Source organism: Lissotriton vulgaris, unplaced genomic scaffold (assembly GCF_964263255.1).
Source record: "Lissotriton vulgaris unplaced genomic scaffold, aLisVul1.2 SCAFFOLD_386, whole genome shotgun sequence".
NCBI lineage: Eukaryota > Metazoa > Chordata > Amphibia > Caudata > Salamandridae > Lissotriton > Lissotriton vulgaris.
Window position 1 is genome coordinate 1,180,159 of NW_028243044.1, and position 18,769 is coordinate 1,198,927.

The 18,769-nt window shown below is 45.5% G+C and overlaps 1 protein-coding gene across 1 annotated transcript in view; it reads right to left on the reverse strand.

Moving 5' to 3' along the window:
* The window catches only part of LOC147668727 (MFS-type transporter SLC18B1-like), a 1,155,733-nt gene that overhangs the window by 976,597 nt on the left and 160,367 nt on the right, over nucleotides 1–18,769 (reverse strand). The window contains exon 5 of the mRNA XM_086948472.1: nucleotides 13,727–13,874. Coding sequence (XP_086804598.1) covers nucleotides 13,727–13,874 — 148 coding nt within the window. The remainder of the gene's footprint in view (nucleotides 1–13,726; nucleotides 13,875–18,769) is intronic.

Sequence of the window (18,769 nt, forward strand, 5' to 3'; positions counted from 1 at the left end):
ATTAGATGGAACACCTAGGAATACTTGGACCAGAATGCAGTTTTATTCCTTATTGAAAAAGAGTTTTCTAAAGGTAGAAATCAGGCCGGCTAAACCACCTAAAATACGTACATCCAAATCCGTGCTTGCACTGTAACCTCTTGAGGCTAATAAAGGCTAATAAAGTTTCATCACAATGACGGGTTCCGTGAAAAAAAGAAAAAAAGAAAAAAAGACGATCACGTGATCATTAAGCGAGGTTGAAATGGAAGAAGGGACTTCGGATCGCCAAAACACTTGGTATTGTGACGGAGTTGAAATCGTGGAAAGACTTAAGCAGAGCAGAGTTTTAAACTGCATTATCCAAGTTACTTTCCCTTCGTTCTTTTCAAGGAAGTAACAATTCGTTCCATTTCTGATTTTACAGGAACAAGTAGTAAACCGACTGCTGTCATCAATCTTTTCGCCCGGGCTGGATGGCTCGCAAACAAAACCGGGTAAGTGCGAAAACCCCCTTCCCCGATTAAACAAGTCTCCATAGCGGTGGTAGCTGAAACTAATTCCCGCTCCATGGTTTGTCTTTTTAGGCACAACGGCCCCAGCAATTGATAAAAGGTCAGTTCCCAATCTTTACCCAAAACTTGTTTATACCTGTCGGTTTTTCGACACCACGAGTGGTCGATTTACTATGAGCTAATGGGTAGACCAGAGGCATTAAGTGTTGTTTGTACATCAATGTCTCCTTTTTTGTTTAGAACACTGTGACCTTTCTACACAACCCCCTCCTTGGGATTCATATCTTGCTAGGATTAAGGTAGGCAGCTCTTTGCTGGCTGGTGGCAGCATGTTGTCTTTCAAAATAAGTGTATGTATGTGAATAGATGACTTAATTTGGCGTATTTGTTTCTTGTTTTATAGAACTGTTTGGTCCTGACGAGAACTACATAATCGGGAGTTCGAAACGCGTCGACTGTAGTTGGCCTAGTGTCAATAATAAGGATTAGAAGGACGATGTTCTGTGAAAAATATAGGATATGGTTCCAATTGAATTTTTGTATGTAACAATGTTGCATTTAAATAGCCTTTAGGGCACATTAAGTGTATTAGCAAAACGTTTAGTTTTGACATAGGGCCACTTTTTTCTGATTCTTTGTGTGTGCAAGGGTTGGTATGATTGTAGTTTGAATGAGTTGGATAGAAAGGTTAGAGCTGATGAATTGTAAATATGTACAGTGATTGTCTGTCATTTTTATAGATTGCATTTTACTGTTCTTTTTTGTATATGCACATAAAAAGTATTTCTCGAAAAAGCAAAAAAAGAAATTTTGGACTAGTGGAACAAATAAATTAATAAACTAGTGACGTTATATCAAACAGACCGGTATGTTTTGTTCATATGGTTCTAATTGACTATAGAGAGTAAAATACAGTATTGGCATCTGTGTTGTTTATTTCATATATCTGGCTTAGCCTTGCTGTGGTAGGAGCCAAGACCCTGTTTTGTTTAACTTGTCACACCAATTATGGCACAACTTCCTTCCAGACATCCCCAATGCTCAATACCTTATGCTTTTTAGGCACAAACTAAAAAACACTAGCACATCTAGGGTCAAACTGTCGTAAATGTTTAATTTACCATGTTAATTTCTATGCAGGTAAGTACTTAATCAATAATAACTCAATCGGAAAGAAAGAAACAGAGTCCGTGGTGTTAGAGTTCTTAGGGGTTTTATTCCTTAAAAAGGAATCGTTCCGGAACTGGATATCAGGTTCCTGCAACCACAAAGGGTCCAGGAAGGGATAGAGCAATATTTTATTGACATTACATTACTTTTATACTTAATATACATAATAGAAGTCAATGCAGAAGGCGTAACAGCTGAGAGAAACAAGATAAAACACACACGTGGTCATGATACGTAATTAGGAGGCGTGAACTAGGCGTGAACATAGAAGTATGTGCTAGAAACGTCACAGGTAGGTGCCATAAGTGGGTGGCAACAATAAGCAGAATCTTGCAATGTCAGCAGAAATCTTAGGCCTGGATGCGCGCGCAGCTGCATGACGTGTAACTGACGTGAAGCTAAAGGGTGCAGGGGACTTGACATTTCAACTAGCGGAAAGAGACAGGAGTCTGGCATGTCAGATCAACTTGTGCTTCTATCATATCTGATATCTGATGTTTAGGAACTGAGCTATCTGGGCGGAAAGGTCTCTGGGGCAGAAGCTATTCTATACTGACTGTGAGTGCGTGTATAAGCGCCTAAGTGTCTGCATGAGGAGCGTGGGGGCATGGGCATTCCATGGTAGCGTGGTAACAGAGGCTATGAATTACTTGCACAGAAACAGTAAGGCCAGGCCCTTTTGCTCTACAGCTGGGGGAATGTTTACTTAAACTAGTAGGCAGGAATGCATCTTCGGAGAGGAAACAGATAACTCGAAGGTTGAATTCATTCCTGGCAGGCAGCAGGCTGAGCTAAGCGCGGTGGGCCGTGCTGGAAGTAAGGCAGAGTTCACAGGTACGGGGGCAGCCTGGGCTGAGGCTTTCAGAGTCAGAAGGCAGAAAAAGCTCGATGGCAGAAATTCAGGGCCTACTTTGCCAGAGCTGAGAAACGTGTAAAGTACACCACAAAAAGACGTTGGCATGGCATACTTAGGAACGGACTATTCAACCCATTCAGGGTGGGTCTGAAAGAGGACATGTTAACGTTGGACGCAAATGTATTTGCGTCTTCATAGCTGGCACAGGAGGGAAGTTACATGCACTTTAAACTCGTACATGGAGACGGTGGGGTACACGATAGGGAACATAACTTGACCAAAAATGTATATTTCCTCATTCCCTCCTTGTTCCCTACGGACCCTTCATGATATTTCGATCATCATGAATCGATCAGTCTGTTCTTGTAACATAATTTGCTCGTCTCTCTTCCGTTGTCGGTTTGAGAGAAAACTGGAATGTTCAATGCACGATGTGGCGCACAGTCCACATATCGCCGGCCCACACTGTAGGCACAGGCAGCAACTGAATACTATGACAAGACCAATGCCTAGGAAGGAAAGGATCTTCCATCCCCAAGCGGTCAACGTTGTCCAGAACCAACCGGACCAAGTCCAGGTGCCTGGATTCTGATGTATTAAACTTGCAATCTTATGAAGACGTGTAATAGCTTTGTATACAGATGGCGCGTTTTCTGGAATGAAAACACAGCCACTTGACCCGATGACCTTACAAGCTCCACCTCTATCTGCCAAGATGACGTCAATAACGAGACGATTTTGAAGGACAACAATCCGCATGGCAGACTGCTCCTCTGTTAAGTTACCTAGGGCGGAGGCAGTTTCATGTACTACTGCTTCAAGTGTTCTAGTTAGTCTACGTATTAATTTACTGTTTTGGACGGGACCTGTGAAGAAAAAGAATCCTTTATTAAAATCTGTGTATTGCTCCCATGCCGTTTCAGTATAGTCGACAATCGGGAGATCTCTTCGGAATCTATCTTTTACTAGATTTGTATTTCTATGATAATCAGGAGGAGCTAGGAAAACAGGGGGCAGGAGAAAAGCAATGTAACAGGTACCATCCCAATCTGGAGGTAAACGTATGTATGCGGTATGGCCACAAACAAAGTAGGAATGACGTGTAGCTCGAAATGAGGACCTACCCTCATCAGTGAATTCGACCACAGTAGTACATTTACTATGACCTAAGTGTACTGAACCTTTCTTTCTAACACAAAGATGACCTGTGACTGGTAATACTGACATAGCGGGAAGAATGGGTGCAGCTTCGGACTCAATAGTAAGGATCATAAGGTTAACTGTGTAATTTCCTAATCCATATACTTCGTTTTCTAGATCAGTTCCTATTCTAACGGATCGTCCACTTTTATCAGGGTAACAGACGTCGAACAGAACTGAATTCAGGTTTCCCCAAACCCAGCCCCCTTCACGGGTAACAGCAATATCAGAATCTAAAGAATTAATCAATCTACTCCATGCACCACAGGAGCCATTGTGAGTGAACGGATACGGAAAGAGGGGCAGAACTCCCTTGTATTTCTGGTGGGGAGGGAGTCGACCACATATCCAACAGTTGGTAGCATTACTCGTCTGATGGGAGTGATGTAACATGCTAATGAATGTGTTGTTGCGCAGCGCAAGTCTGTAAGATAATTCGTGAGGGGGTAATGTACTAAAAGAATGTTCAGCAGAAACATTGTAAGCAGATTGTTCACGCTTGAAAATAGGGTAATAGATAGGAAGCAGTATACTTGCAACAATAATCAGAAGACTTAGAAAAAACATAATTAATAATGTCACTATACAGTGACTACGCAGTGATTTGCAATAGGTACGTTTCTTGAATTGTCTCTCTCTCTCTCTATCTCGATCTAGGGGATACATGTCAGAAACTATTTAACCGATTCACCTAGGGGAGGACTTAAACAATTAAACTGTCTGACTTGCTAGATCGAAGTTTCTGTTTATACTCCTCTTGGGGAGTTTTCTCTCGTTCGGGTACTTTAAAGTCACTAGATTTAATACAGTCTTTGGTGGAGGTGGACGAGTCAGGGTCTGGTTTCAGTTCGTTGCATTGTTTAATATGACTCGTGTGGACCCACCCCTTTCTGCCCTCCACCTTCACTGCGGTCCTCGTAGTAAGAAGGACGGTCTTCGGCGCTTTCCAGCGGGGCTCCAGCGGACTTTTCCTGTCGAAGTTCCTAATTAAGACCTGTTCGCCAGGACGGACATCATGCGGCTTTACATCAGTGTTGTCAGGAAAAGCTGCGGCAACCTGTGAACGACATGATTGGAGTGCAGACATCAAGGAGGCAAGGTAATCTGTCAACATGTTACAATCAACATCAGTAATTTTCTTAGGAATGGGCGTCCCCCACATATTCGGTGGTCTGCCAAAGACCACTTCGTACGGGGATAGTCCTGATCTCGAATGGGCAACCATTCTCATATAGAACAGTGCAACTGGCAGGGCGACTATCCAGTCGACCCCTTTCTCCTGGCATATTTTGGCAAGGCGGGTCTTAAGTGTCTGGTTATGCCTCTCTACAAGGCCTGCGGCTTCTGGATGTCGGACACAATGGAATCTCCACTGATATCCTAGCAAAAGGGAGACATACTTCATGAGTTCAGATGAGAACGGCTGTCCGTTATCTGAGTACACGACACGAGGCAAGCCGTATCGTGGGAAGAATTCTCGAACCAGCTGCTTGGCAGTGGTCGGGGCAGTGTAATCTGAGACTGGGTATGCTTCGGTCCAACGAGAAAGTGCACAAACAACTACGAGGACATATTTGAATCCTCGACAACGGTCCATCTGGATATAATCCATCTGGAGGACTTCAAAAGGGTGATCGGGAGGATGAAATCCACCTTGCTCTACAGGGACGCTTTTACCTGGATTGAACTGACAACAGATCATGCAAGTACGCACTTTCTGTTTTGCTGCTGCTCGTAAGTGTTTGTTATACCAGAGATTCTGTAAACTGTCTAACATAGCTTTTTCTCCTAGATGTGCAGGACTATGTGCTGTGTTTATCATGATTTGGACCATTGAGTCGGGGAGGAACCATGTAGATTTTCCCTTTGTGACCGATCCTTGATCTGTCTGGATCCCTCCTAGTTCAGTCCATTTCTTTATTTCATCTGGAGTGGCATGTGTCTGAATATCGATTACGTCTAGGGTGGGATCCCTGACTGACATACACTGAATTGGTACTATTGTCTTTGTCACATCAGTAGTCTGGGTGTGAGTCAATGCTGTATGTTTTGCTGTCTGGTCTGCCAGGTCGTTACCCAGGGAAACAGAATCTGTAACCTTAGTATGTGCTTTACACTTCATGACTGATATGCCCGAGGGCAAATGTATTGCTTCTAATAGTGCTTGAATGAGGGGACCGTGTTGGATCTTGGCACCATGAGAGGTCAAGAAACCTCTTTCTTGCCATAACATTCCGAAGTCGTGTACGACTCCGAACGCATAGCGGGAATCAGTGTATATGTTAACATTTCTGTTCTTGGCTAGAATACAATCTCGGGTCAGAGCGATGAGCTCCGCCGCTTGAGCAGACAGTGTGTCAATACGGTGTGTTTCTTTAACTTCAGTTTCAGTGGTCACTGCATACGCGGCCACTAATTCTCCTGTACTTGTTCTCATGCATGAACCGTCCACATAAAGTGTCAGGTCTGGATTTGTCAGTGGAACATCTGTTAGGTCTCGTCGAGGTTTTGTTACTGTATTAATGATCTCTATGCAATCATGCGGGGTTGGATCTGTCATAATTGTAGGTAACAATGTTGCGGGGTTCAGAATGCTACAGCGTCTGATTTCTATGTGTGGCTGGAATAGTGTCAATTCATAACCTGTCAGTCGTGCTATAGTCAAGTGTTGAGTCTGGGTTCTGTTTAAAAGAACCTCTACAGAATGTGGAACTTGAACTGTTAATGGATGACCTAAAACAATTGGGTCACTCTGTCTGATTGCTAATGCTGTTGCTGCTACTGACTTCAAGCACGCAGGGAGTGCCTGAGCTACTGAATCCAGTGTACTTGAAAAATAAGCGCAAGGCTTATGTGAACCTGCTTGATCTTGAGTGAGGACAGACAATGCTGTACCCTCACGTTCTGTAACAAAAAGTGTAAAAGGTTTGCTGTAACATGGTGTCGCTAGAACTGGTGCTTGGCATAAGGCTTTCTTTAATTCTTCAAAAGCCTGTGTATGTTCCTGAGTCCAAGGGAGGACAGTCGAAGTCGCTGCCTCCTGTGTTGTTAACTGAATGAGTGTTTTGGCTAGAAATGCATACTGGGGAATCCACTGTCTACAGTACGAGGTGAGGCCTATAAAGGCCCGCACTTCCTTTTGTGTCTGTGGTTGTGGCATATTTATAATTAACTGAATGCGATCGGGAGTGAGCTGTCTCCCCACTTTGGACAGCAAGTGACCCAAGTACACAACTTGCTGAACACAGAATTGTAGCTTCGAAGGAGACACCTTGTGTCCCTTGTCGGCCAAAAAATGTAAAACTGTCAGTGATGCTTGTTCACATTCGGGCTCACTTCGTGCGGTGATCAGCAGATCATCGACGTATTGCAGTAAAGCGGTGTTAACTGGCATTGTGATACAATCAAGTTGTCTTTTCAGTGCTTGGCTATAGATGCTGGGGCTTTCTGTGAATCCTTGAGGTGCGCGTGAAAATTTGAAACTTCGTCCATTTAAACTGAATCCGAAGAGATATTGGCTCTCTGGATCAATAGGTACACTGAAGAAGGCGTTCTTGAGGTCGATTACAGTAAAGAACGTTGCTTCTGAATCAATAGCAGTCAATAGGGATGATATGTCGGGAACCACAGGGTACTGTGGAATAATGCATTTATTCAGTTCTCTTAAATCAATCACCAGCCGATATACTGGCGGTGCATTGGGATCAGTACGTTTAAGAATCGGAATGATGGGTGAATTACAGATATTGGAGTCGGTTTCTACGACCACTCCTTGGGCAATGAGCTCTTCAATGATTTCCAGTAAAGCCACTACAGCATCGGGTGGTAACTTGTATTGTCTGATTCTGGGTAAAACTACACCTTGTTTGAGTGTAACACGGTATGGTGTAATGTGCATACAACCTACATCAGTTGGGCCTTTTGCCCACAGGTGATCTGGTACATTTTTCAATCTGACGTCAAACTCACGTAACACATAATGACCCTTGAAATCCCGCAGAAAGAGTCTAACTCCCTCCGGGGAGCAGCAGATCACGGCTCCTAGAGCCTTCAATGTTTTTATTCCTAACAGATTTTCTGGACATGATTTCGTGAGTAACAGGTCTGTAACACGTGATAATGGACCCACAGCCAGGGGAACTGGTTTCGATACCTCATTTACAATAGGCTGTCCTGAAAAACCAAGGGAAACATTCTGTGAGCCTGAGAGGGGTGCCCCTGGAACTTCATCATGACTTATTGTGGTACGACTTGCCCCTGTGTCAATTAAAAACTTTCTGTCTTTTCCCAATACTTGACTATGTACATAAGGACCCTCTTGATCTACAGGAATCTCAATAAGAGGCAAGCCACCCTCCCTCTCTAGGCTGTTTCATGTATATCGTGGATAATCGGGGTAAGCGGACTGGGCATACTGGTACATCTGTTGTGAAACTTGCTGAGTTGCGGCAATGGGCTGTGGCTGTGATACCGCTACTGTCTGTGCTGTATGTGATGAAGCATGCATAGGCTGTGTATTCTGCATGGGCTGTATATTCTGTGAAGACTGATGCTGGTTATGGTCTTGTCTAGGCGGATGCGGTCTTTCTTTAGTTTTACCTGTCGCTATGTTATGTTTCAGAACTGGGCATTCGTGTACGTAGTGACCTGGCTGCTTGCAATAGTTGCATGTCCCTTTAACGGGAGCTGTGGCGTGACCTGTCTGGGTCGTACCCTTTCTCTGGCCGTCGGCTGGGACCGATTGGGCCACTAACATCTTCATTTTCGTGTCTTTCATGCGTTTTTGTTCCTGATCTTGTTCTTCTCTAATTCTATTCTGATGGTATTGTAACATCTGTAACATCTGGGATGGCGTATTTGCCTGCCAAGTACTTTCAACTTTATACACGCGATTCTTAACTAATGGCAGGGAATTCTCGACTAATTTTGATACAAAAAGATGCGGGTATGACTCACTACTTGGTTTAACGCCACTATTAATAATGAAACATTTCTCGAATCTTGAATAGAAGTCACTAATATCTTCATCGTGTTTCTGTTTACAGGACGAGATGGCGTCCCAATCTTCCTTTCTAGTTGTCAATAATCTTGGCAGAACCTGTACTATCAAACCTGGTAATGCTTTAGTTTTCTCCCCAAGGCCTACCCCTGGGACACGTTTGTTCTCTTCGTCTTCTATTTCTGCCCATACAATCTTTTTCTCTCCCACCTCCCATTCTTTTTCCTTGAGTTTCTCGTAAATGCCCGTGGGCAGCAGTACCTTCAACATTTTCATGATATCTGTCTGTTCCCTTTTTCCCCTCTGAGACTCAGGTTCCAGCGCCGGGACACCCCTCTGGGGGTAGCTGTGCGCTTTATAAGCTACATAAAATAAAATAAATAAAATAAATATGTGTAATCCCCCATCAGTAACATGTCCTTAAGTTCTCTATGAAAACCTGCAGGGTCTTTATCATGACACGGTACTAGTTTCTTCATTTCTAACAGTTCTAACTTAGTCAGAGGCGTGTGTACATACACACGTTTCAAGTTATGATCCTCACCCATAACTGGATGCACTTCTCGTAAGGGGTTCTGACTTTCAATGCCATGCAGACGTTCCATATGGTACATTTTTCTTTCTGGGGGCGGAGCGGGAACATATTCGGAGCTTATGAAAGTGTTATATCTGTGGCGTTGTTCTAGAATTATTTGAATTAATTTGGTACTTAAACCTCTCCATCTATCCATGAGTAGTTCTTCTAATGTATCGTGTAAGGGACCTGGATCAGAATGTTGCTTTCTGTATAACATGAGGAGGTGCTGAATCATGTAAACACCTGCTAATTTCTGTTCGTCTGGGGAAAGGTTCAGGAATGTCTGCGCTACTGTGTCATCATTATATATATCTGGGTTATTAGCCCATAATACTGCTGACCGAGCTAGTTCTTGTTCATCCATAGAATTGAGTACATGGTACCCCATTCGGTCTCGAAGCCTTTTATCGGTCTCCTGGAACTGATGTTCAGTAGAATTCGGATTGGTTAAGCCAGAGAGAAAAACCCTCTTGCTTTCTGGACGGATGCCTTTCCTAAGGTAAGCTCCCTTACCTACATATGCTATCGTATCTGTAGTTTTTTCTGGTTCTTCAGGTTCTTCCTCCTCCCCGGAGGAGGCATTCTCCTTTTCTTTTTCCTTCTTGTGTATCTCTATTACTTCTTTTCTTATTTTCTTGTACATACTGGCTATGCAACCCCCTTTATCATGTTTTCCTTCAGATATATTTTGACCCCATTTGTTGAGTCCATCTAATTCATCCTGGTCTGTCTCAGGCCTGTCTCGTTCTCTTATTAAACAATTTATGAAAAAACGTAGTAGATACGCTTGAGTGTCGACTTTCTGATATGCCATGGCTTCCTTAATACTGTCAGGGTCTTCCCCAGTCCGGACAAAATTGTATATTCTATCTAGGTACTCTTTCATTCCTGGGAAGTACAGTAGGTAATCGGTAGCTTGTCGTAAGCGTAGTGATGCTAAAAACATCCTATCATCTTTACCAGGTACTGGGTCGTATCTGCAAACTTGAAGCGGTTCTTTGAGTGGGTCAAGGCGGGGTGATTGGGGCATAAAAGTATTCTTCATATCCTTAAGGTGTAATCTACGTGTTGGCGGCGGGGTCTGGGGACCCCCGGACGCGCCTCCTGAGGCTGAAGCTTGAGCGTTATCTCTTTGTGGAGTCTGTATCGGCACTTGAATTTGTCTTTTGGTAGGATCAGGTAGAAGCTGTTTCGGTATATTAATTTTAGGTGCGGGAAGTGGTGGAGGTGGTGGAACAGGGAGAATCTGTCGGGCGGGGGAACCTTGTTGTGGTACTGGCGGAATATGATCTTGGGGCGGGTTACCACCCCCGTCCCCGCCGTTAGGCAGGTCGCGGACAGGCAGATTGGTGTAAGCGGGAGCTACATCCTCTAGATAGGAATTCAGGAATATGTCTTTAGTGGTCCTGTGAGTTACTTTAGTTGGAACTAATGGTGGCGGCAGATTTTTCGGTATTTCTGAAGTGGCTTCAGGCGAACCTTCGGCCACAAGATACATACCATTTACAAGATTGTTTTGTGCGCGGTCTATTTGCTCTGATTTTACTCGAATCCCTTCAGTAACTAATTCGTTTTCTTGAGCTTTATCTGATTCTTTAAGTCTGTCTTCTCTATGGAGTGCTTTTTCTGTCAGCTTATGTGATTCCTTACGCCAAAATTCTATGGCGTCTTTCTGAGATTGTCTGGCTTTCTTTTTCCATAATGCTTCTTCTACCTTCATGATGCACTCAGCATCCCATGTTCCGGTAATGGGCCATCTGTGTCTTTCGTCTAGATGCTTAGTATAATCGGCCCATAATTCTAGATACAATATGGCATCTATGCCATGTTTCTGGTACATGAAATTTCCAGGAGTGTCCCTAGGGGGGATAGGAATTTCTTCCTCTAGCATCCCTTTCCTAGTTCCTATTTGCTTTAACTTGTTGAAAAACGGCATCTTGTTTACTTAATACTGAATGCTCAATCCTTGCTACTTATTACTGAATACAGCTAGTTACACAAGAACACAATAATGCACATTAAAAACAGTCACTCATACAACGACATTGATCACATGAAGAAAGACATTTAAGAACACTTATTACTACCCCCTATACCGGATGTACTGCTAAACAGCACAGATACACTGCTGAGAACAGTGCAAGAACTTGAATCATCGGATATACTGCTAAACAGTACAGATACACTGTCTAAAACAGTGCAGACCGGACTTGTGTACCCAAACCCGTCTAGATACGTCCCAGCAATGGTACTCACCGGGAAGCACGGCAACAGAAGGCCTCGGAAAACTCGACTGGACAGGACCGGACTCGACTCGGCACGTGGATACTTCGGAAAACTGGTGGGCCTCTTGACACCTCGGACCTTGCTTCTTTCGGCTAGGCTCTGGTCGGGATCCTCCGCGCTCCTCACCGCCTCGTCTGGGTGCTAATTGCAGTCTTCGTCACCTCCGTGGGCCAGAGGGAGATACAGGAAATCCTGCCGGTACGCGTAGGTTCCGTCTAACTGATGGCAGGGGACAGAGTTTGCAACGCACCAACCGGCGCGTGAGGTGGGGGAGGGGTCCCTGTTCGGGCGCCAAAATGTCGTAAATGTTTAATTTACCATCTTAATTTCTATGCAGGTAAGTACTTAATCAATAATAACTCAATCGGAAAGAAAGAAACAGAGTCCGTGGTGTTAGAGTTCTTAGGGGTTTTATTCCTTAAAAAGGAATCGTTCCGGAACTGGATATCAGGTTCCTGCAACCACAAAGGGTCCAGGAAGGGATAGAGCAATATTTTATTGACATTACATTACTTTTATACTTAATATACATAATAGAAGTCAATGCAGAAGGCGTAACAGCTGAGAGAAACAAGATAAAACACACACGTGGTCATGATACGTAATTAGGAGGCGTGAACTAGGCGTGAACATAGAAGTATGTGCTAGAAACGTCACAGGTAGGTGCCATAAGTGGGTGGCAACAATAAGCAGAATCTTGCAATGTCAGCAGAAATCTCAGGCCTGGATGCGCGCGCAGCTGCATGACGTGTAACTGACGTGAAGCTAAAGGGTGCAGGGGACTTGACATTTCAACTAGCGGAAAGAGACAGGAGTCTGGCATGTCAGATCAACTTGTGCTTCTATCATATCTGATATCTGATGTTTAGGAACTGAGCTATCTGGGCGGAAAGGTCTCTGGGGCAGAAGCTATTCTATACTGACTGTGAGTGCGTGTATAAGCGCCTAAGTGTCTGCATGAGGAGCGTGGGGGCATGGGCCTTCCATGGTAGCGTGGTAACAGAGGCTATGAATTACTTGCACAGAAACAGTAAGGCCAGGCCCTTTTGCTCTACAGCTGGGGGAATGTTTACTTAAACTAGTAGGCAGGAATGCATCTTCGGAGAGGAAACAGATAACTCGAAGGTTGAATTCATTCCTGGCAGGCAGCAGGCTCAGCTAAGCGCGGTGGGCCGCGCTGGAAGTAAGGCAGAGTTCACAGGTACGGGGGCAGCCTGGGCTGAGGCTTTCAGAGTCAGAAGGCAGAAAAAGCTCGATGGCAGAAATTCAGGGCCTTCTTTGCCAGAGCTGAGAAACGTGTAAAGTACACCACAAAAAAACGTTGGCATGGCATACTTAGGAACGGACTATTCAACCCATTCAGGGTGGGTCTGAAAGAGGACATGTTAACGTTGGACGCAAATGTATTTGCGTCTTCATAGCTGGCACAGGAGGGAAGTTACATGCACTTTAAACTCGTACATGGAGACGGTGGGGTACACGATAGGGAACATAACTTGACCAAAAATTTATATTTCCTCAAAACATTTCCTTAAACAAGAACTGTAAGTGCTGCACCTCTATTCTGAGTATGCATATAGCAGATATAGATTTTCTTTTTAACTTACACAGTCTGCTTCTGTGCATTATTGTTGTGCTTACTCTTTCAGTAAGATGTATGTATTCAGGAAAAACTCCATTGCCACTGATGAACATGTAAAGGACATTACTTTATCTCCCCAAGGCCTGAGTAATGTTAACTAAGAAGTAAATGTAGTTAGGTTTTGTAGTATGATTTACACAAATGAATATGCATAAAGATACAGGCATCTATTTGATGCTGAAGAGCTTTGGTAAGAACGCTACTCACTTTTTGTTCCTGCTGCAGCCTTAATAACCACTGGTACCAAACATTAACAACGGTCTTGGATACTAAAGAGTAAATCAGGGGATCATAGCTCTAACCCTGATACTCTTAATTTTGGTTGAAGTAAACATCAATATTATCTTATGCCACCTTACAGTGAGATGCATTCTACAAAAAAGGTTGGTACCATTTTATCATTTCAGGCAAGAGAAAATGAGTAAATCCAATGAATGCATGACAGTATTGTTGAAAGGTACCTGAAATTGCAAATAAACACCAAAAAATAGAATAAACATACCATCACTGTGGCAATATGGTTAGGAAATTCCTTTGCTAGAATTGAAAATGATGCTGTCGTGGCAGCTCCAAAGCCAACTGCATCCACTGCTCTCACTACAAAGCACAGAACAACAAAAGGTGTGCCATCAGCTGCCTTGTCAAGAATACTGCAAAGAAAAAGGTGAGTAAGTCCTCATGATAGAAAATGTGTGTAGACAAATGAACCATGCAAAGATGAACGTATAACTGTTTAGCCAACGAGTTTCATTCATAAAATGAACTTATTCAGGGCTGCAAACATATATATACAAAAATTAATAAATAATGCTCATACTATAAAAAACATACATGAAGACAGTGTTGAAAACAATACAGGTGATAGTAAACCTCCTAATTCCGACCATCAAAATCAAAACCACAGGGTAACAAAACAAAAAAATCAAATGGCGGCCACACAAGACTTGCATTAGTGAACTCAGTCTTGGGCCAGCAAACCATCCTGGTGTATACCGCTTCAATCTGGCCCACAACACCCGCAGAATAAGTTGATGACCCCCAGCAGGAAGATGCTGTTGAGAGGGGGGTCCAGCGGCTCCCTCCTCACCGCCGTCACACAAAAACAGAGGCTTGCGATTCCGGCCTGCAAAGGGGCCATGAGATATGGTGGCCGGGCGCTAGAGGCAGTTGGAGGCTTCCCCCGGTCGAAATGACAAACCGCGAGGTACCTACCTGTAATGTCACTGATAGGCGACGTCAGTACCTCGTCATGACACACGGGTCATGTGACCCATAGTTAATAAATAAGTGGGTGTGCTCACGTCGGCCAGTTGGTGACGGAGACGACACCCACACTATATCGCAACCTAGTCTCCTGTGGTTATTTAATGTAGGCCCCATTGCCCCTGTGCCCTTCACTGCCCTTTACGTGTCGGCGCTGTCCACTAGGCGCCAGACACAACATTTTGCAACGAGGGTGGTGCCCTCGCATGCTGGTGAGGCGGCCGCAAGCGTGTTCCTGAGCTTGCGGCGCTCGTGCCCCTTTACCGGTGCAGTCCCGGTCTGGCGCCCTGTCCTCTGGCCCAGCGTGACGCGGCCAGAACACGGAAAAGAGGCCTGGCGTGGCCACCATGTGAGCCTGCGGGGTGTGGCTCTCGGGTGCCGCTGATCTCAAGCGCGGCCCCGGCAACGTTGTGGAGTGCCTGCTGTGCCCGCCTGGTGCAAGAAGCGACCTGCGTAGTCCCACTCTTCCGGACCCCTGCGCACCCGCTCTGCGCGGCCGGGAAACACACGGGCGGCTGCCCGCAATGCGTGCAAGGAGTCAGTGCGCCAGCCCCTTCCTGTTTGGGCCTAGGTGCGAAGAGTGGGCAGCGCGCTGCGCGCAGAGCAGAGGGATAAGGAGGTGTTCCCCAATCTGGCCACAAGGGGCGCCACTATCTTCTTCTGTTTTGCTCGTGTGGGGGAGGATACCTGCACAGAATTACCAGCAAACCACCACAAGGCAGAACAAGGAGGCCTATAATCACTACCAAGGCAGAACCCTATGAGCAGTACACTGAACAGTAGTAATTAATACTCGTCTCCTGAGACTATCGCCGCAGTCAGCATCCCTGGCGCACTGGCGAGGCAGCACCCTAGCTGCACCTTGACGCTACCGCACCTCCTGCAGAGGGGATCACTAGTCACGCTCCAACCGAATCACCCCTCCCAGCTCACCAGTCAGCGCAGGAAGCGCGCAGTAAAGACTACAGTATACGCACGTAGTTCCGCGTCATGTCGCAGATACCCCCAATAGAACCTTTCATAGTAGAAGGATCGCCGTCCACCATTGTGCCCAAATGGAAGGACTGAGTGGACCGCTTCCAGATTTTCTTTGAGGCCACCAAGGTACATATGGATCAAAAGCGAGCGATGCTGCTCCACCTAGGTGGGAAATACATACACAACATCGCCAAAACGATTGTGGAGGTGCTGCCAAAAAACCATCACTCCCTGATAAATGCACTAAACGCTCACTTCGAGCCAATAGCTAACCAGGACTATGAGCGATTTATTTTTAGGCAAGCACAACAGCTTCCGGAGGAGTCGCTGGACACCTACCGCGCACGGCTAAATAATCTGGCTTCAACATGTGGGTTCCAGGACGAGTCGGAAGAAATCAGGGGACAGATAATACAAGGATGTGCCTCCGCTAAACTGAGGGAATGGATCCTCCAAGTGTAGTGTAGTTCCTAGTTTCCCACTAGGCCCTGCGCATTGGAATAACATAAACAGTAGTATCGACGTGGAACTGCGGATATTCCAGGCCTCCACTGACTATGCTAAACTTAATTGGGTGTGTTACCAACTAGCTCAGAGGTCACTGGAAACTTTCTTCTCTGCATGGGAAGTGATCAGCTTCCCTGGCACAGACAAGAAGGGATTCAGTTTTCCAACAACCGTGCAACATGACAACTTTGCTCCTCAGATCAAGAGTCAATCTCTAGGGTCGTGTGAAACAATAGACATGTATTTCAATCAGTCAGTTTAGTGCAGTTTACTTTCACGAGATGTAGAGAATAGAGAGACGGGCGTTTGTCAATAAAGGGTTAACATTTATTGAACAGTCTTTCTTCTCGTACAAGAGAAATGTATTGCCACAATTGCAAGACTTGTTATTATAAAAAGTACGTACAGTAAGATAAGGATTGCGAAATAGAACTGTAAAAGCATTGATATGGTTTCTTAGCCATACAATGGTTTAAAAGTAATAAAACATATATACAGTCATATATACATTAGGCTAAAATACTCAACTGGTGCTTCTAACTACGCCTACCCCAGTGTGCCTGACCTAAGCCTAACACGTGGAAGGGGAGTAAGTAAGTAGCTTTAAGTTAAGTTGGTTTTGCCAAGGTTTGCTTCAAGAATTCTCATCTAAGGGTTTAGTCAACACCATACCTCTGAATAGAATGATGGAAGTCTGGTATTTCCTTCAGGTGGCACTCAATATCCCAGTCACCCGCGAGGGCAGACCGGAAACGCTGGAGCTGGATTTCTCTGCAGGAGAAAGGCAGCGGCTCTTCTTCAGTGCGTCGGGAGGAGGAGGCGGGGGACAGCGTCCGCGGCAGCTGGAATCTGCTGGGCTTCTTCGCAGAAGGACGGCTGTTCAGCTCCTAAGCGTACTGCACCATCGTTCGCGCTTTAGCAGCGATAATGGTATCAGTAGCTTCACCACCAAGGGACAACAGCAGCAGCGTACTGCCTGCAGCAGCAATGGGATGCACAACAGGGTGCACGGCAGCTTACAGCAGCACGACAGCTTTCAGCTCACAGCTCACATTGCTTAAGGCAACGTTGGTAATATTTATACCTGACAGGTGCCGGGTTTGACGCAAGTTTGCTGGACATAAGACGTCAATTAAAGATGTCACTAGGAAGTGATAGTTATCAGTTGCTCATTAGAGTTCCATTACTAATCAAAACACAGCAAGCGGGGGTTTCCAGGTTTGCTGAGTTTTTATCTTGTTGAAGAACTCGGAGTGTTAATCTAGGAATATCAGATAGTGACTTCTGCTCTGTCATTGCACTAATTGGTTGCAAAGGAAGTCGCAGAGAACTATGCTGGAATGTGGCTCTGTTCGTGTGAGGCCAGAGATGACTTTTCTGAAAATCGCACTTGAACGGTTATGCCAATATAGGGAATAAATGGATTTATAGCCGAATAGGGGCATAAGGTCGCAGTATCGATCAGGAACCTAGATAAACACGCAACACAAGAGTCGGGCAAGCCCTTGGCAGAAATCCTAACTATAGGGCGTACCAAGGAGTTGTCCAAGGCCCGAGCAGCTCATATGGAAGCAGCCCTTCAAGCCCCTGTGAAGACGGAGCCGGTTAATTTCCTAACTGCAAAGCCTGCGACGAGATGGACAAAGAAAACGCCACGCAATACTACAACGGCTCCTGCTACCACGTGTGGATATTGTGGTGGACCACCACACCAGCAAGCTGGCTGTCCTGCAAAAGGGAAAAGGTGCTCAGGCTGTGCATGCTTCAACCACTTTGAAAAAGTGTGCAGGGCCAAGAAATACAGGAGGCCACGGCAGAGGGTCAACGCGGTACCGGAGGGTGACAAGTCACCCAGCGATATGGATGATGATGAGGAAGAAGAGAGAGTGGTGCACAAGGTGCACATGATTGGCACTGCAATGTGCAAAGCACGACGCCTTCCCCAATGCAACGTCCAGGTAGGGGAACACAAAGTCATGGCTAACGTAGATACCGGAGCAACTATCGACATCATGGCTGCGACTCTGTATCACACGCTACGACCTGCACCCCCGCTGTAGCCCTTGGCAATTATGGTATTCACATATGGGCAGGATAGACCATTGAAGATATTGGGGCGTTTTAAGAGGGCAGTGACACATGGAGAACGAATGGCCAACACCAACATATATGTCACTGAGGATGGCCAGGGCATGCTCCTAGGGTGTCGAGCTGCAGAAGACCTAGGTGTAGTCTTGTTCGCCTTCAGCGTACATCAGGAGTCCATACAACATCTCTTGGAAGAGTTCGCTGAAGTATTCAAAGGAATTGGAAGGTTCAAGGGAAAGGAGGTGCATCTTCACATAGACCCCACGGTTCAACCGGTGGCGTTACGACATCGAAGAATTGCTTTCCACCAGAGACCACAAGTTGAGCATGAGCTGAAGCAACTGGAGGCTGCCGGAATGATTGAAAGGGTCACGGGTCCCACGCCATGGGTTTCCTCCATTGTAGTCACACGAAAGCCCAAGCAACCATGACCGGTGCGCATCTGCGTTGACATGCGCCTTCCCATGCCACCATAAAGCGTGAGCGTCACATCACCCCAACCATCGATGACCTCATCGGGGAGATGGTGGGAGCCTGTTGGTTCTCTAAGCTCGACCTACGATCTGGCTACCATCAACTCGTTCTGAATGAGGCATCTCGGAACATAACCACATTCTCAACCCATGTGGGACAATGACGTTACACTCGGCTCAGCTTCGGAGTTTCCTGCAGCTGCCGAGGTATTCCAAAACGTGATACAAGAGTTGAT